At 60.3% G+C, this 24,763-nt stretch overlaps 3 protein-coding genes across 18 annotated transcripts in view; all 3 read left to right on the top strand.

The window, feature by feature from the left end:
• The first annotated feature begins 101 nt into the window (after positions 1-101).
• On the top strand, positions 102-7,273 carry CNPPD1 (cyclin Pas1/PHO80 domain containing 1). Its single transcript, XM_068948888.1, has 8 exons — positions 102-296; positions 400-502; positions 3,644-3,725; positions 4,333-4,453; positions 4,546-4,674; positions 4,873-4,934; positions 5,191-5,308; positions 5,746-7,273. The coding sequence occupies exons 1-8, from the start codon at positions 228-230 to the stop codon at positions 6,376-6,378; spliced, it is 1,317 nt and encodes a 438-aa protein (XP_068804989.1). The 5' UTR covers positions 102-227; the 3' UTR covers positions 6,379-7,273.
• On the top strand, positions 7,235-13,652 carry SLC23A3 (solute carrier family 23 member 3). 13 transcript variants are annotated; one of them, XM_068948877.1, is made up of 12 exons: positions 8,149-8,492; positions 8,753-8,913; positions 9,534-9,628; positions 10,335-10,408; positions 10,731-10,912; positions 11,067-11,190; positions 11,542-11,689; positions 11,768-12,021; positions 12,273-12,378; positions 12,499-12,666; positions 12,885-12,980; positions 13,112-13,652. In XM_068948877.1, exons 1-12 carry the CDS (start codon positions 8,385-8,387, stop codon positions 13,444-13,446), a joined length of 1,851 nt encoding a protein of 616 aa, XP_068804978.1. In that variant the 5' UTR covers positions 8,149-8,384; the 3' UTR covers positions 13,447-13,652. The 13 variants fall into 13 exon arrangements, with proteins under 13 accessions (XP_068804976.1, XP_068804988.1, XP_068804979.1 ...); XM_068948881.1 differs by having other exon boundaries at positions 8,255-8,492; positions 11,067-11,233; XM_068948882.1 differs by having other exon boundaries at positions 8,255-8,492; positions 12,499-12,691.
• Positions 13,653-15,908: 2,256 nt separating this feature from the next.
• Positions 15,909-24,763, top strand: part of NHEJ1 (non-homologous end joining factor 1) — a 52,363-nt gene continuing 43,508 nt past the window's right edge. Inside the window, exons 1-5 of one of the 4 annotated variants that reach the window (XM_068948889.1) lie at positions 15,909-16,188; positions 16,577-16,762; positions 17,463-17,672; positions 20,295-20,433; positions 22,295-22,353. In XM_068948889.1, the coding sequence (XP_068804990.1) occupies positions 15,934-16,188; positions 16,577-16,762; positions 17,463-17,672; positions 20,295-20,433; positions 22,295-22,353 (849 nt within the window). In that variant the 5' untranslated portion in view covers positions 15,909-15,933. Of the gene's footprint in view, positions 16,189-16,270; positions 16,460-16,576; positions 16,763-17,462; positions 17,673-20,294; positions 20,434-22,294; positions 22,354-24,763 lie in introns of those variants that run through there. The other 3 variants (XM_068948891.1, XM_068948892.1, XM_068948890.1) reach the window with 3 other exon arrangements.

The following is a 24,763-nucleotide window of genomic DNA, read 5'->3' on the forward strand; positions in this document are numbered from 1 at the left end:
CATGCCCGCTGGGCGCGGGAGCGGCGGGGCGCTCTGCGCACGCGCCCCCGACGTAACCGGTTCCCACCTCCCCCCGCGCGGGGGCGGGGCGCGGGCAGGCCCGCTGGCACCGGAAGAGGAAGGCGGGGCGGCCGCGCCGGGGCGCTTCCTGCTGCTGCCGCCGCTGCGAGGAGGGGGCGCCGCCGCCGCCCAACCGCCCGCCGCCCCCCCCCCCCCCCCGCGGCGGGATGGAGCTGGACGGGCTCCTGCTGGACGAGGAGGGCACCTTCTCCCTCAGCGGCTTCCAGGAGTTCACGGTGGGTCCCAGCAGGGCCGCCCCGTGGGGCAGGGGGGTGCGGAGGGCCCTGCCGGCGCCTGGGCTCTGGGGCTGCTTCTCATCTTCCCTCTCTCGGCCCGCAGTTCCTGCCCAGGCACCAGCAGCTGAGCGAGAGGGTGCGGAAGCGGCTCTACTATGGCTGGGATAAAGATTGCAGCCTGGATAATCTCTCCAGCCCTGTGGCAGGTGGGTGCCGACCCTCCCCGGAGGAGAGTGCTGAGTCAAGGGGGTTGGAAGTAGCCCAGGGGCTGAGACCAACAAGTCACCCGCTTCCTCCCCAGTGCCAAATCCCACCCCTGTCCTGCCCCCTCGGCCCTCCCCACTCTGTGCAGCATAGTCGGCAGGGCGCCAGAGCCTCGTGCCTCCTGCGCTCTGTTTTATTGCTCTGCCTGGCCTATTGTGCGTTGTTGGCGCCTTGCTGGTGTGCAGAGCCCTTTCGGTTACTTACAGATCTCTTGGCATGAGTGCTGTGTTTCAGTCCCTGATGGGAGCTGTCTTGGGCAACTTGTTGTGCTGTTCAAGATACTGGTGAATTTATTAAACTCTATTAAACTTATTTGTTTGTTTATAAGCCAAAGGGATAAGAAGTGCCCAGCATGTGTTTGTCTGGATCACATCCCTTTTTTCCTGTTGATCCAGTGGCACTTGGGGGAGTGGAAGGGCTCTGTGATGTCAAGGCTCTGGAGGCGACGCAGGTGCATAACAGAGCAAAGCTATTGAGAGTAAGCAACAATTTGCTAAAGGACCTTCACACTGAGTCTCACTAGTGTTTCCATTAGCTGCATGTTTGTACAGTTTGCAGAGGGTATTGAGTGGATGGGGAAGTGCGTTCACGTTCAAAACTCCTCTGATGAGTCTGGGGAAGTGGTCTGAAATCACCAAGAGGCTGAATGTAAAGTATCTCACTGAAGAAGGAGGCATGGGGCATGTGGGGACAACAGAGGGACAAGCAGATGCCGCTGGGGATCTCCAGTGCTGATGGAGACAATGCAAAAAAGGGAGGTGAGTCTTCAGGGCTGACTTCATGCTCGGCTGCAGGATGTGAGTATTTCATAAGATGCTGCCAACACTAAAAGTTCAAAGTGCACATTCGTGGGAGATGAGTCTATCGAGGGCCACTAAATATAAAGACTGCCTCTGATCCAGGAAATGCCTCTGCACCGGTTAGTGGGGACAGGGAAGACATGCGTTGAATATCACTGCAGGCTTATCTGTTCTTGCAGTCTTCCTCAGCCCTTATCAGAGGAGGCACCTGGGGCTATGAGGTCTGGTTCAGCACAGCTGTTGTGCTGCTTTGTGGCGAGTCGATGGCACTGCTCTCTAAACAAGACGGTTGTGAGGAGATTCCGGAGGAGGACCACAAGAGCTAGAAAAGGTCCTGAAAGACCTTGGAGAGCAGTGGCAGGAGGTGATGCTGGCCTGGTTGAAAGAGGTTGAAAGAAATGGATTTGTTCAGTCTTGATAGGAAAAATGGTAATGACGCTCAGCAGGTTGTGGCTGCAAGATGGGGCAATGATCAGCTGCTCTCTCCGTCCTTTATGGCAGGGCGTGTTGTCATGGTTTTTGGATTTGTGAGCTGAAAAATAGGTTTGATGCCAGGAGAAACCTCCCAGTTGAGAAAGGTGGCAAAGCCTGTCTGGGAGACGCGTAATCCCTTGTATGGGAGAATTGCAGCAACAGTTTGGACTGCCAGCTCCTGAGAGGGGAGAAATGGAGCAGGCCTTGTGGAGACTCGAGTTCTTTCTGTCCTTCAGGGCTCTGGTGCTGTCTCTGTGGTGCTGGTGTGGTAGCGGGGAGAGACAAGCGTGTCCTATTTGGTGCAAGGGTGGCTGAGCATGGTGGAAAGGTGCAACGGGGTGCAGCAGCAGTGCAAGAGCAGCAGAGCTGCTGACAGGGGTGGTGGGCGCTAGATCTGCTTGGCTGGCGCACCCAGGAATGGTGTGACCTGGGAAGGTTTCTTCTAGCCATGTGTTTCTGAGTATAGTGATTGCTAGTGGGAATTATTTGCATGCATGAGTGCCTATGGGACTGCAGCCTTTCTGTTAGGTGCTGGAAAGATGTGGGAAGGAAAGATGGAGAGATTGCGTACTGGTGCTTATTGGGAGCTGGAAGCACGAGGCTGCTGGAATGAACTCTGTTCTCAGTTCTGTAAACCAAGGACTCAGCAGCAAAATGGAGCTTCAGTTGCCTGTCAAAACCATTTCTTGCCAAGCACCAGACTGGAGCACTGTTTGGGATAACTGCCAGCTGGTCCTATCACATTGCAAAGTGAGAGGGGGATCTGCTCAAGCCATCTGCTGGTATCTGTTGGTCTCTGGCTTTTTCAGCACTTGGATGCTGAGGCATGTCTCAAAAGTGCAGCAAGCAGATTGAGGTGCGGAGCTGCAGCAAGGACAGGCTGCGTGTGGAGTCCCTCCCCAGCAAATGTGATGGGCGGATGTGTGAGAGCGTGTGTTAGTGATGCTCCTGCTATACAGAGGGGACCTTGTGGGTGAGCGCTGCCAGCAGAGCCTGCCATGCCATGCTCAGCTTGCAGTGGGGACACTGTCTGTCCTGGCTGCGTGACTGGGACTGGCAGCAAGCTCCTCTCGGGAGCCTATTTGCTGTTGAAGGCTTCAGTCATAATTAATTGGTATCTACACAGCCGCAGAGGAGAGATCTTCAGTCACCTAAACCAGCTGTCCTGGCTGGAGTGAGCTCTCACACAGCCACGGCTTGACAAACAAAGACACCTGGGCGCGCAGTTACAGCATCTTGCTGCTTCCATGTCCTGTTAGTCCTTTTGGACTCCTGCTTGAGTAAAGACATTGCCCTTCATCTTGGGGGCACTGGAGCTGTGGTGGGAAGGGAAGCTGAGCCAGCATTGACCAGCCCTGGAGAAGGATGATGGCTGGAGGGAGCAAGGGACCGGGAACACTGGGTGTTGATCAGGTCCTGGAAAGTCTCATAAAGTGCAACCAGAAGGGGCAGTCTGAGGCCCTGCAGGGTGAGGGGAGGGTGTCAGCCTGTCTGTGCAGCTGCCTGTGGGTGACTCCCTCTGACACAGACATGCTAATCTGGATCTGGCACTGCTTCTGTATTCTGGACACTCGTATCCTCTGCCTGCTTTTGATCTGGCTCTTCTGGGCCTGTTTGTTTGCTCCTGCCTCGTGCCAGACTTCTGATAAGGCCTGTCTTACCTTCATAGTTTAAATGATCCTTGAGGAGCTGTCGGAGTAAAAGCCAAGACTCCACGGGCTTGTGGGGAAAAGGGGAAGGATGGGGTCTGCACGTGGGGATGGACTGTGCTATATGAGACTAACCCCTTTTGCTGCTCTTCTATCCTAGACATTGCAGTGGAGTTGCTCCAGAAAGTGGCTCCCAGCCCCAACCGCAGGCTTCAGAAGAAATATGTGTCTCATGTTTCTCGGTAAGAAGCCCAATCTGCGCCCCACCCCATGCCCAGTGTCAGAGCTGGCAGCCTCTGACTTGGTTCTATCCCCCAAGCCAACACTGGCTTTGTGCTTAGGCCTGGTTAGTGTCAGAGAGGAGTTGGGGGTAGGTGGCAAGGCTGGCAGCACAGTGTCTTCCTGACCAGCCAAGTCCACTTCAGCTTGGACTTGCTCCCCTCTCTGGGACACGGGGATGCTCTTGTGGGGAATTTGTATGGGCTTGGATCTGTGACTGGGCAGCGCTCACCATGCAGCCAGGTCTGAATGCTGGGTCTCCTCTGAGCAGCTGAGCCCTCGCAGTGTGCCTGGCTGCAGACAGGCCTGCTCAGTTAAAAACTGGCTGTGCCCGGAAAGAAGAGCTGTCTGCTCTCCATCCCCTGCCTTTTCTCTTGCTGCAGTTCCTCAGGACAGCTGGTAATGAGTTAGTGAGGCTGGGGCACGTCCTGGCCATGTGTGCATAGCTGTCTATTCACTGTACCTCCCCACTACCTACATGGGGAGGGAGCAACCAGGTTGTGCTGTGGTGGTTGGGCTCTTTGTAGCACATAGGTAACCTTCAGATTGTCTCTTGTGTTGTCATCGCAGGGAAGCCTGCATCTCGCCTTGCTCCATGATGCTGGCACTGGTTTATATTGAGAGACTCCGGCATCGAAACCCCGAATACCTCCAGCAGATTTCATCTTCAGACCTCTTCCTGATCTCTATGGTGAGTAGGGTGGACTGGGAGGATCCTGGGTGGGAGGGAGGCCTGAAGAAAAATGACGGGAACTGAAATCCTGTCCTTTGTGCTGCTTTTAGATGGTTGCCAGTAAGTACCTGTATGATGAGGGTGAGGAAGAGGAGGTGTTCAACGATGAATGGGGAGCAGCAGGGAAGGTAGATGTCCAGACAATGAACACGCTGGAGATGAACTTCCTGAGTGCCATTGTAAGTGGGGCTGCCGCTATATCTGCTTAGCTTCACAGAGGAAAACGAGGGGTTAAGGGGAGCCCAGGTTTCCCTTTTTCCCCTACCCCTGTGAGGGGTGCAGAAGGATGTGCCCAACTGTTTCTCATCCTTGAGGGTTCTGGGCAGCCCAGCCCAGCCACATCCCACTGCTGATGTGTGTCACTGTTGTCCCTGCAGGACTGGAGTCTCTATACAGACCCCCGGGAGCTGTTTGAAGTGCTGAGCTGGCTGGAAGGACGGTACGTGTTTGAGGGGTCCTGTTCGTCAGTCCTCGAGCCCCAGATGGATGGCACTGTCCCTGCTCAGAGCCGGCCTTGCTGCAGAGAAGCAAGAGCTGAGGCTACCTGTGAGCCTTTGCTGGGATCTGCAGCCCGCTTCCACAGCCACAACACTTTGAGCAGAGTCTTGCTCTGAGCATATCGGGGCCTGCCTGGGCTGCAGCTCCTGGGGTGGGGGAAGGTCCATGCCGCAGCCACCAGGCCCCTTTCTTTGCAGTGTGGCGGAGAAGCAGGGCACATGGCGTGGCTGGTTCACCTACACGGATCTGTGTGTCCTCCTGGAGCAGTCCATGTGGCAGCAAGCGCTGGGCCAGTTCTACCAGCAGGTGGTGAAGGTAAAGGCTGGGGGCAGCTGCTTACAAGAGCACAGGGAAGCATCCCGGATGTAAACGGGCCATGGATTTGGGGGTAGGACCCTCTTTTCCATGGGAAACTTCCTGTTTATTCCCTGTTGAAAAGTGAAGCCATCAGAAACCAGAAAGATGCCGATTTGTCTGTGCAGCTGTGCTGCCCTAGGCACTGCAGCTGGGTGCTGGCCAGGAGCTGTTAGGATTTAGCTGGGGCATCTTGATTAGTGGTATTTAGCCCCTGCTTTGGACGGGCTGTGTGCCACCTGCTGTTTGCAGCACTGCCTGCTCCCTGGCCTCCAGCCCAGTGCTGACAGTGCTGTTTGTCATCACAGCTGATGTGCAGCTGTGTTGAGTGGAGCTGGGTTGCAGCTGGCCCTGGGGGACTGCTGGTGGGTCTGGGCTAACTGTCTGCATCTCTGCAGCTGGCCTGCCTCCTGGGTGTGGTGTACCTGACCGGCTTTGCGGCCGTCTTCGCCTCCGTCACTGTGGTGCACCGGGCCGTGTGCGCGAGGAGCCTCAGCCCTGCAGCCCTCCAGCCTACCCTCTTGCCTGAGGAGGGCAGCTGCCAGCTGGATGCCCCGCTGCCCCCAGCCCCTGGTCAGACCCAGCCTGAGCTGCCTGCTGTCTCCCCGGCCAGCAGCACCCGGTGCATGGGGAAGAACGAGACGGCCGATGAACAGCATCGTGGGGGTGTCACAGCCACCGCGCTCTACCTGTGGGGCAGCGTGATGACGGCTCTGTCCTATGCCGAGGTGCCCAGTCCTACCCCACACAGGAGTCCCCTGCAAGGTCCCCTCCAGAGAGTACCCAGCACCTGTGAGAGATCCAACCGTACAGCCCCTGTCGTGACCCCTAGCCAGCCTGGCCCCTTTGGACTCGCCGTGCTCCCAGCTCCTCCGGTGTTCCACTGCCGTGCCTGCTCTGCCAGTGCAGGCCCTACCTGGGATGCAGTCTCCAGCCACAAGGACTGGCCAGACCCCCTGGGGCTGAGGCAGTGCTCCCTGCACATGGCCCTGGATCTCAGCAGAATCAAGAGCTTCATTTTTCCCAGCTAGGAGCACGGGGCAGCCCCTTCCCCTCCCCTTCCAGTGTGGCACAACTCACTTCCTTGCACTTCTGGGAGCCTTGATCCCTGGGGCTGCACAGGGCCGGGGGCCCCTGTGTTACTTCCAAACCAGCATTTGTGTGTTGTCATTGTCCCTACCCCTGCTCCAGGGCAAGGGTTTCCTTCACTTTGGGTGCTGCAGAGCATCGGGGCTGCTGGGTCCAGATGTCTGGGTGCTGCGACAAGGGCCTACTAGCTGGAGGGTAGGAACAGGGTGCCCTTGGGCTAGGATGCTAGGGTAAGGGGGGGGTACTGCTTTGCACGGGGGGTGCGTGGCCCTCAGTGGAGCCGGGCACAGGTGGTGTGTGGGATGTAGGATGCTGGGACTGTGTGTGTAGAGTGGAGGGACTGGGCTGGTGACCCTGGCCAGGGGGAGACAGGGTGGTCTGGGGATGGGGTGCCTAGGTGAGGGGAGAGGAGGAAGGAAGGTGGAAGCAGCCCTTGCTGGCCTGTCCCAGCAGCAGTTCCCCTTTGGGGGCTGCCAGGCTGCTTCTCAGGAGATGCAGGACTCACACTAAGAGGGGACCCTGATGTGGCTGTGCCCCAAGGAAAGGATGTGTCCTGTGAGGCTTAGGGGTGGTGAGGTGTGGTTGGGGCTGTGCTTCCTTGTACTGCCTCTGTTGGGCTCTTTGAAAGCGGGGTACTCTGTGACCCCATCCCAAATCCCAACGGCCCGGGGCAGTGGGCAATGGCGCCTGACTGCTCCTTGGGGCAGGGAGAAGGCAGCTTGTCCTGCTGCCCAGTCCAGCTCATTGCACCCCTACTTTTTACTCTGGATTTTACACCTGTTTTTCACTCTTTTGTAGATGCAAATCTCTTCCAATAAAAGTAGTTCTTGCTGTGCACCTGCCTTGTCCTTCCTCCTGAGCCTCTCCCTGCAGGCAGCACCTGCCTTCCTGGTGCAGAACCCCAGTGGGACGGGAGCCCGGGCACTCCAGGAGCACCCTGTGCCTGTGAGTGGCTGTCCTGGGCCCCAACTCCTGGGCATGCTGTCCTACAGAGCTCGAAAGAGACTGGACTCTGGTGGCAGGTGACAAAAGGGACCTTGGGGCTGGGCCTGGGGAAGGCAGGGGCAGAGGGACTGAGGAGGGCATTCCCATCCTTGGGAATGTGGGGAATGCGTAGCCTCTACTGCTCTTTGCTCCCTGCTTGCTGTCCGGTTAATGAGCAGCAAGGGCTTTGCAAGGTCGCCATTGCAGTTGCCGGCACTGCCAGCGCTGCCGTGACAAAACATGGGCATGCCCTCCTGTGTTCCCATAGGAGCATTTCCACTCAAGTGGGCAGCTCTTGTCCCTTGGCATCCTCTGCCCACGTGTTGTTTGTGGGCAGGACTTGGTGCTGTGCTCCTAGGAGGAGGCCGGGCTCCCAGGACCACTGTGCAGTGCATGAGGGACTCTGTGCTCATAACAGTGACTGATTTGGGATGGGAACTGTGTCTGCAGAGGGTGATTGCAGGAGCTGGGGGGGCAACACAGCTTGTAATAGGATTCTCGGGGACTGATTGCAAGGAATGGCTGGAGCCAGGGGAGCAGAGGGGATGCTCTGCCTGGGGGGGATGTGTGTGGGCAGGGGATGCTGGAGCCGTGGCATGCTGTGGATGAGAAAGCTCCAAGGGTGTGAAGGAAGAGCTGTGGTCCAGTTCCTGGGCCTGGATACCACAAGAGGCAGGAAGGTGTGTAGGGGCCCCGGTATGGTCTGGGCTTCGGGCTATCGGCACTGCACTGGTGTCTGGGGTCCTAGCTGTGGCTGGCTGTCACCTGGTCCAGGCATGATCAGGGTGGCACTTGCATTCCTAGCAGCAAGGGCAGGTTACTCACCAACTCAGGTTAATGGCTAACCCTGGGGCAGCTCCTACAGAAGGTGGAAGTTCAGGCTGTGCTAGGCCCTTGTGGGGGGTGGGAGCCTGCCTGCCTGCTCCTCATCGCAAACCAGGGGGGAGTGTGGGGAGGCAGCAGTATGAATGGGGGCTGTTGCAGAGCGCCTGGTGCTGGAAGCCCTGCGCTCGCATCCTGCTCCCTGCAGAAAATGCACTCCTGTGTGCTGAGCTGCTGCTTGGCCCTTCAGGTAAGCGTGGACCATGATAAGCAGCTGGGGTGATGGGGAGAGGGCTGAGATCCTTGCAGGTGGCAAGACAAAGGCTGCATCCTGCCATGCAAAGGGTGTTTGGGGCTCTGGCCAGGGTGGGCTGAGAGGGGAGAGGGTGGCATGGCTGGGCAGTGGCAGGCTCTGCCTGGGAGGTGTCTGTGAGTTTGCATCCTCCTAGGGGTGCTGGGGGCTCTGGGTCCTGTGGTGCGCCACTGCCACCCCCTCTCCTTCCCATGTAGCACCTCGCCGTACAGGCCTCCCTGCTCTGCATCTTCCACCTGCTCCTGCTCCCAACCCTGCCCGAGGAGCAAGCCCAGGCCCAGGCCACAGACGAGCTGCTGGCACGCAGCCTCTTTGCCTGTGGCATCTCCACTGTCCTGCAGACCTGCTTGGGGAGCCGGTGAGCAAGGGGGAATGAAGGGGATGCAGCCATCACCAGCTGGGCCAGCCGGTCTCTGCCCTTCTCTTAGGATGGGAGTGGATAGGCCTTGCAGGAGCTGGGAAGGGGCATAAGGACTGGGAGTGAGGAGTCAGGCCATGAGGTCCCCCTGGAGATGTTGTTTTCCTATGACAATCCCCTGCCCAGCGCCCCTGCGTGGGCTGTCCCTCCCACACCATCACTGCATCTTCCTCTTACATCTCCCTCCAGCAAAACTGCTGCTTTCTCCCCTTAGCTCCTCAGCCCTTTAGCTCCAGCATCGTATGTGCCTTCTCAAATTCATCCGGTGCCTACCAGATGCTACCCATATGCAGCGCCGAGGTACAAGCTGGGCATGTGCCTGGCAAAGCCCCTGGCCTCTGGGCACATCCCATGTGCTGCACATGTGCACGTCCCATGTTGGGATGTGTAGGACACACTCAGGATATCGGATGCTCCTACTGCCACTTTGAGGTTCCTGCCTCCTCCACTATTGCCCCTTCCCATCTCTGACTCCTCCAGCAGCCAGGGCTCTGGGGGGTCCCAGAGCAGCCCCATCCCCTTTCCTCCCTAATGTGCCCTTGCTGTCCCCCTGTCCCCAGGCTGCCGCTGGTTCAAATCCCATCGTTCGAATACCTGGTCCCTGCCATGGTGCTGAGCTCCCACCTGTCCCTCAGTGACAGCACAGACAGGAACGGTGAGCACAGCTCTGGAGCCTTCCCTAGTGCCCTGCAGGGCTCCAAGCCATGCCAGTGTAATGGCATCAGCAGTGCCAAGGTGCTGTGAGCCTGGAGCATCCGGGATGGGGGGTGGCAATGGGTCCTGCCTACTGGCCCCTCTGGTGATGGGGTATGCAGCACTCTGGGCACCTTACTGCCCCCTGAGCACACCACAACACACCCAGGGTCGTGACTGCAGGACTGGTGGCCTATATCACCCCCGTGGCCACCTCTTGGGGTTAGGACTTACAGGGACTGGACCAGGCCCCTGCTAGCACCCTGAGCTCTGTACCTGTCTTTGCACCACCTGGCAGTGGCCCTGCCAGAGACCTTGCCATGTGAAGGATGCAGGTGCTGTGGCCCCAGGAGGATGTCCAAGCACCCATGACCCTGAGGATAAAAATTTCCTGAAGCAGCTTGTTACCTGCCCCAGGTCAGGTCTGGCACTGCCTCCCTGAGCCTGCTGTTGGGGTATTCCCAGCTGCTGCTCCCAGGGACAGTCCCAGAGCAGACGCAGCTCCCCTGTGTGATGCTGGGATGCTGTCCCTGGCACACTGGCCCTTCTCCAGCCTGGATCCCCAGCCCTGCGTGGTCCTGAACCTGGTGTTCTGTAGGCATCGTGCCAGGCGGGCTCTGGCAGCCCCGCATCTGCCTGTCTCATGCCCCTCTGAACTTCCCTTGCAGGTACGGCAGTGGCCAGCGCATGCCCTGCACTGCGCTGCGATGTCGTGGGGAGCCGGACCTCATCGCTGCGAGAGGTTGGTGCTCCTGCGCTCCAGTGCGAGGAACCCCTGTCCTTCTGCTCCACCAGCACCCCCAGCTGCTACCTATGCCCTGGCCCCTCTCCCTGCTCCACCCTCCCGGGGCACGTGCAAACAGGGTATCTCAAGGATAGGTGCAGGGGTGACGGGGGTCGTGGTGCACATGCTCATACCTTCCCTCGCTTGCGGAGAGAGCGGAGCAGGGCTCGAGCACAAGGGATGGGTGACCCCACAGGGGTGTGCGGGAGCTGGCCAAGGGGAGGCGTTGGGCTGCTCTCACCATGTCTTGCTCCCTGTGTCCCGTCCCTTCCTCCCGCAGGTCTCGGGAGCCATCGTGTTCTCCGGGCTGGTCCAGCTGGTGCTAGGAGTGTCTGGTGCATGCGGGTGGACAGCCCGCCGCTGCGGGCCCATGGTCCTGGCCCCCAGCCTCTCCATCGTGGGGCTGTCCGCGTACAAGGAGGCGGCTTTCTTCTGCTCCGCTAACTGGGGGGTAGCGCTGCTGTATGTGAGCCCCGGGGACCACACCAGTGTGCAGCCTCAGGCACTTCCCTTCACCGCAGCGGCAGGAACGGGGCATCCCAGCGGTGCGCGGCACATGTTTGGGGCCCCCTGCCTCCGTGTTGCCGCGTGGTGACCTGTGCTCCCTGTCTCCTAGGCTGGTACTCCTCACCGTCACCTTCTCCCAGCACCTGGGGTCCTGCCGTCTGCCCTGCTGTGTCTGGCCCTTCGCCCAGGGGGGCTCTGCGGAGATGTCCGTCCCCACCCTGCGCACGTTCTCGGTACCACGGCTTGCCTGTCCCTGCTCCCTCCGGCTGCACCCAGGTCCCTTGCTGAGCCTGGCTCTTCGGTGGTGGGTTAGCTGGGACCTGGTGGCCCTGCAGCAGAGCTGGGTGCTGGATGCAGAGAAAGTGGGTGAGGAGGGGTTGGTATGAACTGGGAGAGGCTGTGGGTGCTACTGGGGGAGCACAGCGGTGCCTGTGAGCAGCAGAGCCTGAGATGCTCCCTGCAGGGCCGTGCAGAGCAGGTGAACAGGACAAGGGCCAGCTGTTGGGGCTACAACAAGCAGGGTGCTCGGTGGGGTGAGCAGAGGAGGAGGGTGCCCTGCTCAGGATCCCCGCACTGCCTTGCAGGTACTGCTCCCATTCACCAGTGTCTGCATCATCTGCGCTGTCCTCAGCCACCTCCGCGTCCCCTGGGACTCGCTGGAGCTGGCCACGGAGCAGCTGCCCTGGGCCAACAGCACCGTCCGCTCCCCTTGGCTCCGGATCCCCTACCCAGGTGGGGACGGGCAGAGCTGGCACCACCATCGCCCTCTGCCCGGGCCCCCATCACCCATCGCTTCTCCCTCCGCTGCAGGCGAGGGGGGGTGGCCGCTGCTCACCCCCCGGGCGCTGGCGGTGGGCATTGTCATGGCCATCGGTGGCAGCGTCAACTCGGTGGGCTGCTACGTGCTGTGCGGGAGGCTGCTGCGAGCCCCTTGCCTGCCCCCGGACGCCTGCAACCGGGGGCTCTGCACCGAAGCGCTGGGCAGCCTCCTGGCAGGGCTGCTGGGCGCCGCGGGCGGCACGGCCTCCAGCATCGCCAACGCCTGCGCCAGCAGCCTCACGCAGGTACGGCTGCGGGGCTGCGAGGGGCACGGCCGCCGGCGCCTGCCGGTGCTTGTCCCGAGGGTGGGACGCGAAGCTGTGGGGAGGAAAGGGCAGGGGGGAGGCATGGGGGACCCCACTGCCCCGGCACCCAGGCGTGCCGGTGGGGCTGAGCCGGCGACGGGGGTGAAAGGCAGGTTTGTGTGGCAGGATGGGGGAACGGAGCGGGGCGGTGGCATTGCTGCTGCTCACCTGCCCTTTTCCCGTTATGTCAGGCCGGCTCTCGCCTCTCGGTGCAAGTGAGCGCGCTGGTGTGCGTGGTGCTGGGCATGTCCCCCAGGCTGGCAGGGCTCCTCACCCGCATCCCGCTGGTGGTTCACGGTAGGGATCGCGTCCCCTTCCCCTCTCCACTGCCGAGAGTTCCCGTGGGCGTGGGAAGAGGCCGGCGCGTGCCCGCGTCCTGCCTCGCGCCCGGCGCTGCCTGACTCCTGCCCCTCACAGGAGGGGTGCTCTGCGTGACCTACGCCGTGGCCGTGGGCACGGGCATCTCCTACTTCCGGTACGCGGACATCGACTCGGGGAGGAACATCTTCATCGTCGGCTTCACCATGTTCATGGCACTGCTGGTGCCGCGGTGGCTCAGCACCGCTCCGGTTCACCTGGCCACAGGTAGCAGGGACGTTCCCCAGGGAAGGTAAAGCCTTAGGCCCTGTGGCACCATGGCCACCTGTCTCCTGAGGTCTTGGGAGGCTGGAGCCACACATCACTCATGGCAGCGTCCAAAGCCCAATCCACTGGCTCCAGCCCCTGGATCTGCCAAGACATGCTCCTGCCCCTTCCTGGCTCCTCAGCTGGGATGTCCCAGGTAACTCTGGTGCTGTCCCTAGGCTGGGTGCCTCTGGACCTCCTCTTCCTCTCCCTGCTGATGGTGCCTGTCTTCTTAACTGGCTTCTTGTCCTTCTTCCTGGAGAATACGGTCTCAGGTGAGGGGATGCTCCAGGTGCTGCAGCATGTCCAGGGGCTGATGTGATCCCTGTGCACCCTGGCACACGGGGACGTGGGCACAGCCATAGGGAAGGGACTTTCACCACCCTGCCTGTCACCTTGCTTTTAGGCACCCTGGAGGAGCGAGGGCTGCTCACCAACCTGGCAGCACGAAGAGGCGATCGCTGCCCCCGGGGAGAGAGGGATGACATCAGCCGCATTTACAGGCTCCCGGCCGGGCTGAGGAGGCTGCTGCCTCCCTCCAGGTGCAAAGCCTTCCCCTGCTGCTTCCTCTGCCCGGGCCGTGAGTGGGAGGAGGAGGAGGAAGGCAGCCGTGCTGCTGAGGAGGGCACTGCCGCCACTGGGGAAGGGATGCACCTGCTCCTGAAAGCCAGCACAGTGGAGATGCAGTCGGAGAGGAGGCCAAGTGAGACGGAGACGCCTGTGTGGCATGTGGCTGCCTGACCACGAGCTCTGCTCCCGCAGAGAGGGGACATCTCCCGTGGGACTCGTGTCAGCCCTCCAAGGCAGCAACAGGAGCTGGCTTGGACCCCTGCAAGCCTCTTTGCTCCTTGTTTCTGAAGCCTGCACGGACTGGAGGGTCCTGTGCGCCCCAGCATGAACCTCATTTCTCCCCACTTCAGAGTGGAGCTATAAAAACGCTCAACCAACTTTGCTCTTGGGATTTCCTTTCCAGCTGGGATCTGCCTGGGAGACACCAGCTCACCTTCCCATGGTGCCCCTAGGACTGAGACTACAGAGGGCACGATGGCCCGGCCAAGGACGTGGGCAACCCTAAGGTCCACTTTTGCCCCACAGACCTGGCTGGAGAAGCTGGGCCAGGCCAGGTTTGCACGCGGCGCCGCGCGCCTTGGCAGGGGTGCTGCCCACCGTCGCTGGCTGCCTGCCGTGGCTGCCGCTCGCTGCAGAGCAGCTCCGGGCACCTCGTCCGGCCCCGCACCGTCCCTCTGCCCTGTCACGGCAGGGAGCTGTTCCCAGGAGCTGGGCAAGACCTTTCTGTTCGCCCTGCGGCTCTGGGCTGCTTGCGGACACCTCGCTGTGTGCCCCGTGCCACTGACACCAGGATTGCCGTGCCCTGCTGTGCCTTTGCGTATTTTTTCCCCAGATCCTGTCCCCCTGCTCCCCGAGCCCCTCGTGTATCAGTGTGAGGGTGCTGGGCTCTGTGAGGGGGCCAAGGGGGTTTTGCTGCCTGTTGCTCACAGCAGCAAAAGGCACGCGGCTCTTCTCAGTGTCTGATGGGGTCAGTCCTCACCCTGAGCAGCAGCCTGAGTGGTTTTTGCTTGGAGGCATACTTGTAGCTCCCCTCCAGGCATCTGCCCACCACTTGGCCTTCCCTTGCCGTGCTCCTCTCCCCCTCTTCTGCTGGTTGCCTTTTCCTAGCAGTGTTCGCGGCCCCTCAAGTCCTGCAGTGCCAGGTTAAAAGCTCTGGCCTGCCGGGATGCCCCAGGCTCAGGGGTGCAGAGCAGCTCTGCTCAGCTCAGCTCCCATCGCTGTGAGCCTGCTGTAACCTGCAGCGAGGGCTTCCTGGATGCGTTCGCTGCTTAAATGCTCCATCGGGCACTCTTTTATGCTGGTGCGTTGCACTTGCTGGCTAAACTAGCCAGCAGTGGATTTTTCTGGGGGAGAAAACATTGCCTTTGACCCCTCGTGATTCAGCTCAGTCGCTGGGTTGGTGTCCCACTGCCTGCTGGTTACGCTGTTTGCAGTGGAGCCTGAAGTGGCCGGGTCCGCGGCTCCCAGCATTTACAAGCAGATCAGAGTCTGCCTGCAAGCGCAGCCTGGGCCAGTCTAAACTGGCCTATGACACCCCCCTGAGGGGGGAGGAAAGGCCAGGGCCTTGCAGCCGGTGGATCATGCCTGCCTTGCAAACGAGCCACAGGTGCAAGCTCAAGAAAAGTACTCGGGCTGGGAGGACGATGGAGCCAGTTCGCAGGGGAGATGTGCTCAGGCTCGGCCACAGCTCCAGGTTGTGCCTGGGGCTCCCCCCACCCCACCAGGTCCTGAGAAGCACCCATATGCCCAGGAACACCCAAAGGTGGAGGGCGGGAGGGACTTGGTGTTACCATGGGCACACCTCCCTGAGGGCCAGGTGAGCCCCGAGCCCCTGCACCCCCACCCAGTCCTGCACCCCAGCTGGGTCCTGCACTGCAAGCCCTCCTGCAGCCCAGCTGTGCCCTACAGCCTGCAACCCAGCTGGGTCCTGCACCCCAACACCCCTGCACTCCGCTTGGGCCCTGCACCACAAATGCTACGGCACCCTAGCCCCCCTGCATCCCCCCACCCTGCACCCCAGTATGCACCCACCTCTCCTAGCACCGCATTGCAGTGCATCAGCTCTGTGGCCCCCCCAGGTGGCGGGGGCCTGCACGGTACCAAGGGGAAGGGGGGTCAGCACGTAGGGGCAGGGTTTTGGTGCATAGGGTGCCAGAAGGGGATCAGGGGCAGTCTGTAGGTGCAAGGTGGGAGGCCTGTGTGCATGCAGTGCAGCTTGGCAGGGGTCAACGTGTGGGTGCAAGCGAGGAGGGTTAGCACATCGGGTGCCGGCTGGGGGGGTCTGGGTTAGTGTGTGGGTGCAGGGTGGGGTGGCTCAGTGGGGTAGGGGGCAGGGGTACCAACGTCAGTGCCCGGGGTGAGGAAGGGGCTGTGCTGAGCGTGGAGGGTGCAGGGCCCGCAGTCCCTGCTGGCTGGCACAGCCCGGCTCTGCCGTGCACCCTCAGCCTGGCCCCCAGGCACGGGGGGACGCTCGAGCCGGACGCTCAAGCCTAGAGCCGTGCCCGCTTCCGGAGGCAGGGGAGCAGTCCCACGCCTGGGCCCTGAACCCCACGAGGAAGCGAAAGGACACGGCTGTTTTCCCGTGTTGCTGGGACGTGGCGTGCGGCACTACACGTCCCGGCGTGCAGCGGCCCCTCGCGCGCCGAGGAAGAGAGCAGCATGCTGGGAGCCGTAGTCTCGGCCCTCGCCTCCGGCCTGGCCTCGCTCCGCTCTGCAAAGCCGTTTCCTGACCCTTGCAGGCCTGCCTGCTCCTCTTCCCCTTGGGGAGCTCGGCCCCAGCGCCGCGGCTGCTCAGCTCGAAGCCTGCCCCGCTCAGGCCAGGCCGGCGGCGGGAGCGTGTCGGCAGGCACCGCGCAGCCTCTCGTTGCGAGGAGCGCAAAGTGCCGGCGCTGGAGCATCCTGCTGCCCGCCTCGGTGCGAGCTGGGGAGCTTAAATGTTAATTTGCATGCGGAGGTCTGGCCGTATTAATGGCAGCAAGCACGGGTTACTGCTGGGGGAGGCAGCTGCTGTGTTGCAAGCTTCCTCCTGCTGTCCCCTGGTGCATTTGGGGTGCTTCTTTTGAGAGGGGGTAGGAACTGCCCTGCACAGTGCTCCCACAAACGCCTGCCCTGGGAGAGCTGCATGCACACCAAGGGATGCGCGTGGCCCAGAGCTAGCCGAGCATCCTCGCCTCTGGGCTGTGAGGTGGGGTGGGCATTGCAGAGGGGCTGGCGGGGACCAGGGGTCCCTGGGAGGCCACCCCCAGCCAGCGGGGTCTCCCTGGGCTGGGGCTGAAGCACAGACCTGTTTGCTCTCTTGCAGATGGAGGGCTCCGAGGAGCTGGAGAGCAGCCTCCTGACGCAGCCCTGGGCTTCTGTTTGCTTTGGCGAGTCGGCTTTTATTGCCAAAGCTTGTTTCAGGGATTCTGGCTACATCCTGCTGATCTCCGACCTCAGCAGTGTCTGGTACGAGAGCGTAGACGCAGAGGCAGTGGGACAAAGGTCTAAGGTGAGTGTCTGGAAAGTCCAGGGACCTCCTTTTCCCCTCACGCCAGCTGACGTCCCAGCAGGAACTGGCTGGCAGCACGACGGCCACCGGATCTGGCTGGAAAGCCGGGCCTGGAAAGCCCCTGCACAGCTATGCCCCTGCACTGTCATCCCGGATGGCCGAGCACCCTCCTCCTTGGAGAGTGGGTCAGGTTGTTTAGCATGACCAGCGCAGTTAGCTCTTCACTGGGGCTGTATGCTGAGGCCAGCAGACTCGTTTCACTTGTGGGCTGGATGGGGAGCTGCTTTCCCCAGAGCTGGTGCATTAAGCAGCAGGTCGAAACAACGCTGCCTCCCATCAGGGACAGAGAGAGACTCCGTTCACTGTAACAACCAGGGCACAGGCTGCCACAGCGTGTCCTGCCTGCAGGACCTGCCTGTCTGTGCGCAGCCCCAGAGACACCCTGGACCGTGCCCTGGCCACCCTTGCCCTAGACCCTCCTGGTCCTGCTGGTTGGGGCTAGGAAACCTTTCCAGCTTAGCTTGCTGGGGAGAGCTGGTGGGGAGTGTGCTGTCCTGGGGCTAGATGCCAGGGATGGTTTTTTGCTGCCCTAGGACACGTGGAGGTAGTTCGATCCTTGTGTGCTGGGCTTTCTGCTAGCTTTTTTCAGGTGCCGAGGTCTCCAGGGCCTCGCTGCTCCCCTAACCTTGCCTTTCGCCAGGAGCTGAACAAGCGGCTGACGGCCCATGTGTCCTCCTTCCTGCACCGCTTGTGCAACCTCATGTGCCCCTTGCTGGCAGGACAGCCGGACACCGCCACCTCCTTCTCCTGCCACCGCGGGGCTGGCAGGCTCAGCGTTCATGTGAAAAGCGAGCTCTCGGGACTGCCCTTCTACTGGGACTTCCACTGCTCCGCTGCGCCCGTGGAGATGGTGAGCGACATGCTGGGGCGCGCCGGGCAGCAATGGCCATGGGCTGCAGCGGTTTTGAGGAGATGGGGATGTCCTGAAGCTAACAACTGTGTCCTAAAGCTCCTAATGGAGGCTTTGGAGAAGTCTGGAGTTGTGTTGATTGCTGCAGGGTGCCTGGCTCTGCCTGCTGCCACTGCTGAGGTTCACCATCCCGATTTCTTTCCTGTGACACCTTAGCTCCTCCAGCAGAAATCTGCTGGTGGGGAACTTGCAGGGAGGTAGGGATGGCATAGCATGTGCTCCTCGCAGAGCAGCAGGGAGAAGCTGTCCATTTTGGGGTTATGCCCTCTGTGTACCAACCCTGGCAACCCCGTGGCACAGGCAAATGACACTGTTCCCCTATGGCACGTGTTGGGGAGTGGGGCACGAGTGACCCCACCACCACCACCAAAGAACCCATATGGAGTCTATAGCAAAGGAAGGAATTAAACTGGATTCTCCCCAGCTCTTAGAGAGCTGCTCCTATCTGAGGGCCACCTGGCATTTTGGGTTTCAGTGAGGTTTCAGCTGTTCAGTGGGTTTCACTTTGCTTCCTGATGCTGCAGCACAGGTGAGCTGAGCCCCCAGCAGCAGCCAGGTGGGTTACAGCAGGGACTCACCAGCCTGGCACCTCTTCTAGATCACGGCCCGCCCCCCCACTGCCCCAAAACAGTAAGGATGGATGCAGCAGGGATGGGGGCTATGTCTGGGATGTATCCCACCAGTCACTCCAGTAAGTGGAAGGTTTAAACCTTGCAAACACTGGGCTCAGCCATTGCATATCCCTGTTAACTCGTGAAAGGCGTCAGGCTTGCAGCATCCCGCTCCGTGCATGGCTGCGCTGAGAGCTAGGCAAAGGCGATTCAGTCCCCTGTTTCCTTGGGGCGGTTTCCCCAATGAGCCCCGCGACCCGTCCCCTAGGAGCAGCCACGGGGGCCCTCTGCAGGCAGAGAGTGAGTTTGGGGAGCAGGGGGTCGGGGCACCCCGGCACCCTGGCCCTGCAGCCGTGTGCGCACAAGAGGGCGCCCGGCACCCGCTAACGCGCCGGGCGGGAGCTGGGGACAGCGCTGGCTTGGGCCCTGCACAGGAGCCCTGGCAGCCGCAGCTGCAATGGGGCTTGCAGGGAAGGGGTTGCTCTAAATCACCGCATCGCCCTCCCGCCGGGTCACCAGGGCCAGGGGGAGGAGGGGACGGGGCGCGATGGGAGAGGAGGGTCCCCGCACAGCCCTTCTCCCCTCTGAGGGGACGTGACCCACCAATAGCTGTACTTGAGTGATACAGGGAGCAGAGCTGGGCTCGCCAGCTGGCTGCGGGCATGGGGCATCTGAGCGCTTCTGCTGTTGCCCTAGGGACCAGACAAGGTCGGAGCCCCCCAGGGCTCGGCTCGCCCTGGGGACTTGCTGTCCCTCCCTGGGCAAGAAGCACGGGATCTGAGCCAAGATGGTGCAAAGCGGCAGCCTGAGCCCTCGGCCGGTACCTGCTCCTCTCCCTTTGTTTGGAAACGCAGCGAAAGTCTGCAAGGTGCCCAGGAGGCAGGAAGTGCTTGAGGTGCTGAGCGTGTCTGCCTTGAATTCCAAAGCGGGGTCTGATCCTGCCCTGCCAAGTGCTGCTCAGCAGCCAGCCGGGAGCACAAGGCGCACACTGAACCGAGGTGGGAAACAGCTGCTCGCTGCGTCCCAGCTCTGCAGCGGACGGTGCCTCCTGACTGCCTGTGCAGCAGCGCGGGGCTGTGTGCCAGGGTCCCGGTCTCGGCAGCTTGCGCCTTGGGGTGCAGAGCCCCATTGCGGGCTCACCGCAGGCTGTGTGCCAGCGACATGCTGCTTCTGGGAGTGGGGAGGCTTCAGGAGCGATGCTTTTGCTGTCCTCCCACCCACGGGCACAGCCTGGTCTCAAAGACAAGGGGAGCACTGGGGAGGGGGGCTCACCGACACTCTCCGAGGGGCTGATGGGCAGGAGGCTGCTTCATGTTCCTGGTGGGCCAGGGTGGCCCAGCCTGGCTGCGGGGCAGGGATGTGCCCAGGGAATCGTGTGGCCGTAAGCTAAGGGGGTTGTCGTGGGCTGCGATGGGGAGCACAGCAGGGGCCCGTGTGAGCCCTGGAGGTAGGGATCCCTTCTGCTTTTGATCTCACCTCCTGAGAAAGTCTCTTTGTTTCTTCAAGCCACAGTTTGACAGCTCGGTTCCTTTTGGATTTTAGGCCCAGCTGTGTAGAAACATGCTTTGGGGTGCACAGAGCCATGAGGAGGGTCTGGAGGCCCCGCTGCAGGCTGGGAGCTGCATGGAGGGACTCTCTGCCTCTTCCTGCACCCTGAGTTTCTCATGGTGGCTGAAGCATCGCTTGCTCCGCATCCCCGTTGGGCCCTCACCGGCTGTGAAAGGATGGGGCTGGGATGGGGGACGTACCCCATGGCATCCTGCCTCCCTTCTCCCAGCTCTTGCTGTTCCACCGCTCCCTACTGGACTTGGGTGACACTGGGGGATGTCTGGGGAAGCCCTCTGTGACCTGGGGCAGCAGCTTTCTCTCGGGCGTTGCGGTGACTGCTTTGCTGCATGGACAGCCGTGCGCCTCTGTGGACCTTGCCTAGCTTGTCGTTCCTCTGTCCCAGGTCTCCCGGCACTTGGTGCGGCCCCTGATGAGGATGAGCCTGGTGCTGCAGTCCCAGCTGCAGGAGCTGGCCTCCCTGCTGCTCCAGAAAGATGCCGAGATTGAAGACTACAGGGAGAGCGGGGCTGCTCTGAGCAGAGGTAAGGAGGGAAGCCCGGGCGGACGAGAGGAGTGAGCAGGGAGCGCGTTTCCTTCTTTGCGCAGGGCTGGCATGCCCTGCTCCGTCTGGCTGTCACCCAGCGGGGCTTGTGTTTCATGTGCAGCGAGATGGTCGCCAGAAGGCTGGGGAGCAGCCCCGGGGGAGAGTTGGGGAGGAGCGGCTGGTGACCGGGAGCCGGAGGACTTGGGGAGTCGCCAAGGGGCTCTCCGCTTTGCTGAGAGCACCTGGCCGCTCCCCAGGAACCTGTGCTGAAGCCAGCGAAGGCCGATCCCGGAGCCGCGGCAGGCTCCCTTCCCCTGCGCGGCAGCTCGCGGCGTGCTTGGAGGGCAACCAGGGGCTCCCGGCTCTTCGCTGCTGGAAGGGCAGCCGTGGGCATGGGGCGTCCTGCCTCAGCCCCTGGGGGAGCGGTGGGGGGTGGATGGATGCAAGCCCCCTTGGGTAGGCAAGGGGGACACAGATCAGGCCCTGCACGGAGGGACCATGCGGAAGGGCTCGTCCTCAGCATCCAGAGTTTGTCTGGACGCCACTTCTCGGGCTGTCCTGTGTCAGCGCCGTGCTCTGCCCTGCTGCCCAGGGCCTGGTAGGAGTCCGGGACTGGTGCTGGTCTGCAGGCTGTGCTCTCCTCCCGCTGCTCAGCCTGCGGTGGGAGCATGTGTGGGGCCAGGAGCGAGAGCCGGGAGGCGCAGGCTTCCAGCTCAGACCTGCTTGGCTTGCGTGGGGAGATGATACCTGCCATTCCCCAGGGACCTTGTGCCCCCCGGGACGCAGGGGCAGATCTGGGTCAGCAGTGACTTGTGTGGCACTCAGGAATGCGGTGTGGTGCAGGCCCCTGCACCGCAGCGCTTCCCTGCTTCTGCTGGCACAGGCTGAGATGGGAGCCTGCATCTGCCCTGCAGCTGCACTGAAAGGTGCGCGAGCCAACAGGACTCCCCTCTCTCCTGCGGTGTGCCAGCTCTGCAGGGCTCAGAGCAGCCAGGAGAGCCCCGCTTTGGGAACTGGGACTGATGCTGGGATGGTGTGGGCAGGCATCCTCTCTTGTCTGTTGCCTGAGCATCCTGGCATGAAAGAACGCATCCTGGCCATGTGCTTCTCAGTGCCTTTGCAGTGATGGGAAAAAAATAGGGCTTTGAATGAGGGACCCAGCAGAATGAGGTAGAACAGGGGTTTGTCCCTGTTTGACAAGATGGGAAAGCTGGCTGACTTGTCCCTCCAGAAAAGGAACTGGAGATGGGCAGTCCTCTGTCCTCTGGTGTGTGGCTAGATGGTGTCCAGGACCAGAAGGTCTTTTCAAGCCATAAGGTCTAGGAATGGTGCTGAATATGTCCTGCTACTGTTTCCCTGGTCCTTGCTGTGGAGTGGCTCTGCGTGAGAGGGCGCTGGGACAAGTGCAGGGCCAGCTCTGGGCTGTGCTGTGTTACCGACAAGCTGTGTGTGTGAACGGGCCCAAGTCATCACCACAGGCCCCCAAAGGAGTCGCTGCAGAAGCTGAGTGAAGGCACCGAAATGTGTGATTACCTCCTTCTGCCCCTGAAACCAGCCTCTGGGCGTGTAGGGATGCTGCGTCTACCAGCAATGCTGCTGTGCCCTGGGCACCCTCGGGCTGTGATACGCCGATGTGCCCGCACAGCAGGGGCTATTCACTCACTTCCTTCTGGTGGTCCCTGTGCGTCTGGTAGCTGGCTGATGTGTTCCCAGATTGACGGGCCCATCTGGGCTCTCCAGTGTGGTGGAGCTGCTCCCCTGGTGCCTGCAACCACTTTCCCCCATGGGCAGGGGAAAGGTGGAGCCAGGGTGGAGGTCTGGCCAGACTTGCCTGGGCTGATCCCCTCTCTCTCTTGCAGACCGCCTGCGGACGGAGCCCTTCCAGGAGGAGACTTTCCTGCAGAACTTCATGGCTGAGGTAAGAAGAGGTACAAAGCTTCCCTCTTTCGGCAAAGGCATCCTGGGGAACCTGCGCCAGCAGCCCCTGCTTCGTGGCACCCTGGATAGAGGTGTACGAGGCCAATTGGCATTGGTGTGCTGGGCCACGGCTGGATGGGCCCTGGTGGGGATGGCCAGGCTTGGCTGGAGAGGCTGCGCTCTGCTATGGCCCTCGCTTGTGTCTTTGCACCTGGTCTGCAGGGCTCCACGGGAGCGTGGGGTCGCTGGGGAGTCCTTGCCTGCTTCCTGCACTTGCTGTGTGCCTAAAACACCGACAGGGAGGACTTAACTTCTGATCAGTTAGCTGCTCCTTTTGGTTCTTTTGCTGCTTTTAAGAGTGGCTTTGTAGCTCGTCGTAGGGATGAGCGACTTTCATCCCGTTATTTAGGTGTCGTGTCCACCCTTCTCCCCTTAGCAGTGCTTGGCTCTGCCAAGCAGACGTACTTAAGAGAAATCAGGATTGGAAGGAGAGTGTCTTTCCCCTGCTCCTTCTTCATAGCTGGAAACAATCACCGAAGCACTGAAATGATTCAAAACATTGTGGGAACATCAGAACAATTGATGCCCATTGATGCAAAGAGGCAGGGTTTGAAGATGCTTCTGAGGGTTTCTGTGCTAGCTGTGAGAGCCCAGGAGTGGGGAGCAGTGGTGTGTGCTCGAGACCAGAGAGTCAGATGGGAGCGTAAGGAGTGCATGGCATCATGCGGAAAGAAAGGTTATGTTGCTTGGACAGGACGTTGCTTTGTGAGACATATGCTGATGGTCTTGCACAGCCAGCAATAAACCATCTACAGAGTTTCAAAAAATTGGAGGCGAACCCTCCATTACATGAAAGATATTGCATCCAGCACAGGCAACTTTCGTTTCCCCCTGGTTATGATGGATAGAGATGAATTCATTGCTGGACTGAAACTTGGAGGTTGCCTAGGGAGCGATGATCATGGCCAGATTACATTCACCCTGGGCAAAGGAAGGACATTCCTAAACAGTAATTTATATCCTTCATGCTTTGAAAGGGCTAATTTCCCAAAGCAGGGGGAAATTATGAGTGAAATCAGCTAGAAGGAAACATTTAGATAGAAAAATGTGAATGAAAATTGTGAGCTCTTTCAGAAGAATTTCAGAAGCCACAAAAAGCCACAATTCCACAATCAAGAAAGAGGGCAGCTCTGGCCCAAAGCCCGTTCTGGTTCAGCGGTGAAGTGAAGGCAGCAATTAGAAATAAAAGAGCAGTTTATAACAAATGGGAGAGCGGGAGTAGATAGCAATCAATATAAATTAGAAATTATGAAGTGTAGAAAATGGATAACAGAAGCTAAAGGCATCAGGGAAAAATCATGACTAGCAGGCCTAAGGACAGAAGGAAAGGCTTTTATTTAGTGTATTAAAAAAGAAACCCCAAACTCCCAGCAATGGGATAAACCTATTAGTGGATGGAGGTGGTAAAATGATTGATACTCGCACAGACACGGCAGACGCGCTCGATAACGGTTTCTGTGCTGTAGCTGGAAGAATGCAGGCAGATATGCCAGGATCGGGGGTGATGAAGTATATCTTTGTCCAAGGGACTGCTGAGCAATGTCTGCTAAAGATGAACATCAGGCTTGAGCCTGAGAGTCCTCCAAGAACTAGTGCCTGGGGCATGGGTGACAGTACTTGGTGGTGCTGGGTGACCGCCCGTGCGGTGGGGCGTTCAGGAGAGGAGTAACTCAGCGAGCCCTGTGCAAAGCCATGCAAAAAGGACTGGTGGAGCACTCGTTGGACAGAGACTTAAAAGATGGGAGTGCAGCTGGCGCCATGGCTCCTGGGAGCAGGCACTGGTGAGCTGGGTTTGCTCCTCGGTAGCATGATGCGTGACAGCTCTTTGCCTTCGGCTGTGCCTGACCGAGGGAAATTGCTGGGGTGGTCTCAAGAGCTGGCCTGGCCTGGAAGGGTTATGTCCAGCAGGGTTTTGGAGATGAAGTGTGGGGAGTCTGGCCTGCACGGCTGTGTGTGCACACATGAAAACGTATCTATGTACGTGGAGGGTTTTTTCCTGTCGCTGGATCTTGCAAATGGATACTCTGTCCCAAACTTTAATTTGTGGGACATGCGACTCTGCATATCTCCAGCCATCCTGTTCTCCACATGCAGTAAGCAGAGTTAGGTCTCTTGAAGGCAACAATGCTTCAGTCTCAGACCTCTGGATGCAGTGTTGGCAGTATTAGGGTGAAAGAGATGGGCTTTGACTAGGAAGAACACTAGAATGGCTGTGCAGAGGGAGGTCCTGGTCTGCCTGGTCCAGCGTCTGTCCCGGCAGTGGTCGGGAGCAGCCTCTTGGGGCACCAGACAAGGAATGGGAAGGTCTGGGTAGTGCTTGCCCTCTGCCCCCTGGGAGCCGTGCCTGAACA

This window comes from Struthio camelus, chromosome 6 (genome assembly GCF_040807025.1).
Source record: "Struthio camelus isolate bStrCam1 chromosome 6, bStrCam1.hap1, whole genome shotgun sequence".
NCBI classification, from domain to species: Eukaryota; Metazoa; Chordata; class Aves; order Struthioniformes; family Struthionidae; genus Struthio; species Struthio camelus.

Coding starts and splice junctions, on each gene's coding strand:
- CNPPD1 (XM_068948888.1), top strand. CDS start 228: ATGGAGCTGGACGGGCTCCTGCTGGACGAGGAGGGCACCTTCTCCCTC. Junction 297..399: donor GCGGCTTCCAGGAGTTCACG/GTGGGTCCCAGC, acceptor CTCGGCCCGCAG/TTCCTGCCCAGGCACCAGCA. Junction 4,935..5,190: donor CTGAGCTGGCTGGAAGGACG/GTACGTGTTTGA, acceptor CTTTCTTTGCAG/TGTGGCGGAGAAGCAGGGCA.
- SLC23A3 (XM_068948874.1), top strand. CDS start 8,385: ATGAATGGGGGCTGTTGCAGAGCGCCTGGTGCTGGAAGCCCTGCGCTC. Junction 8,493..8,752: donor GCTGCTGCTTGGCCCTTCAG/GTAAGCGTGGAC, acceptor CTTCCCATGTAG/CACCTCGCCGTACAGGCCTC. Junction 12,379..12,498: donor CATCCCGCTGGTGGTTCACG/GTAGGGATCGCG, acceptor TGCCCCTCACAG/GAGGGGTGCTCTGCGTGACC.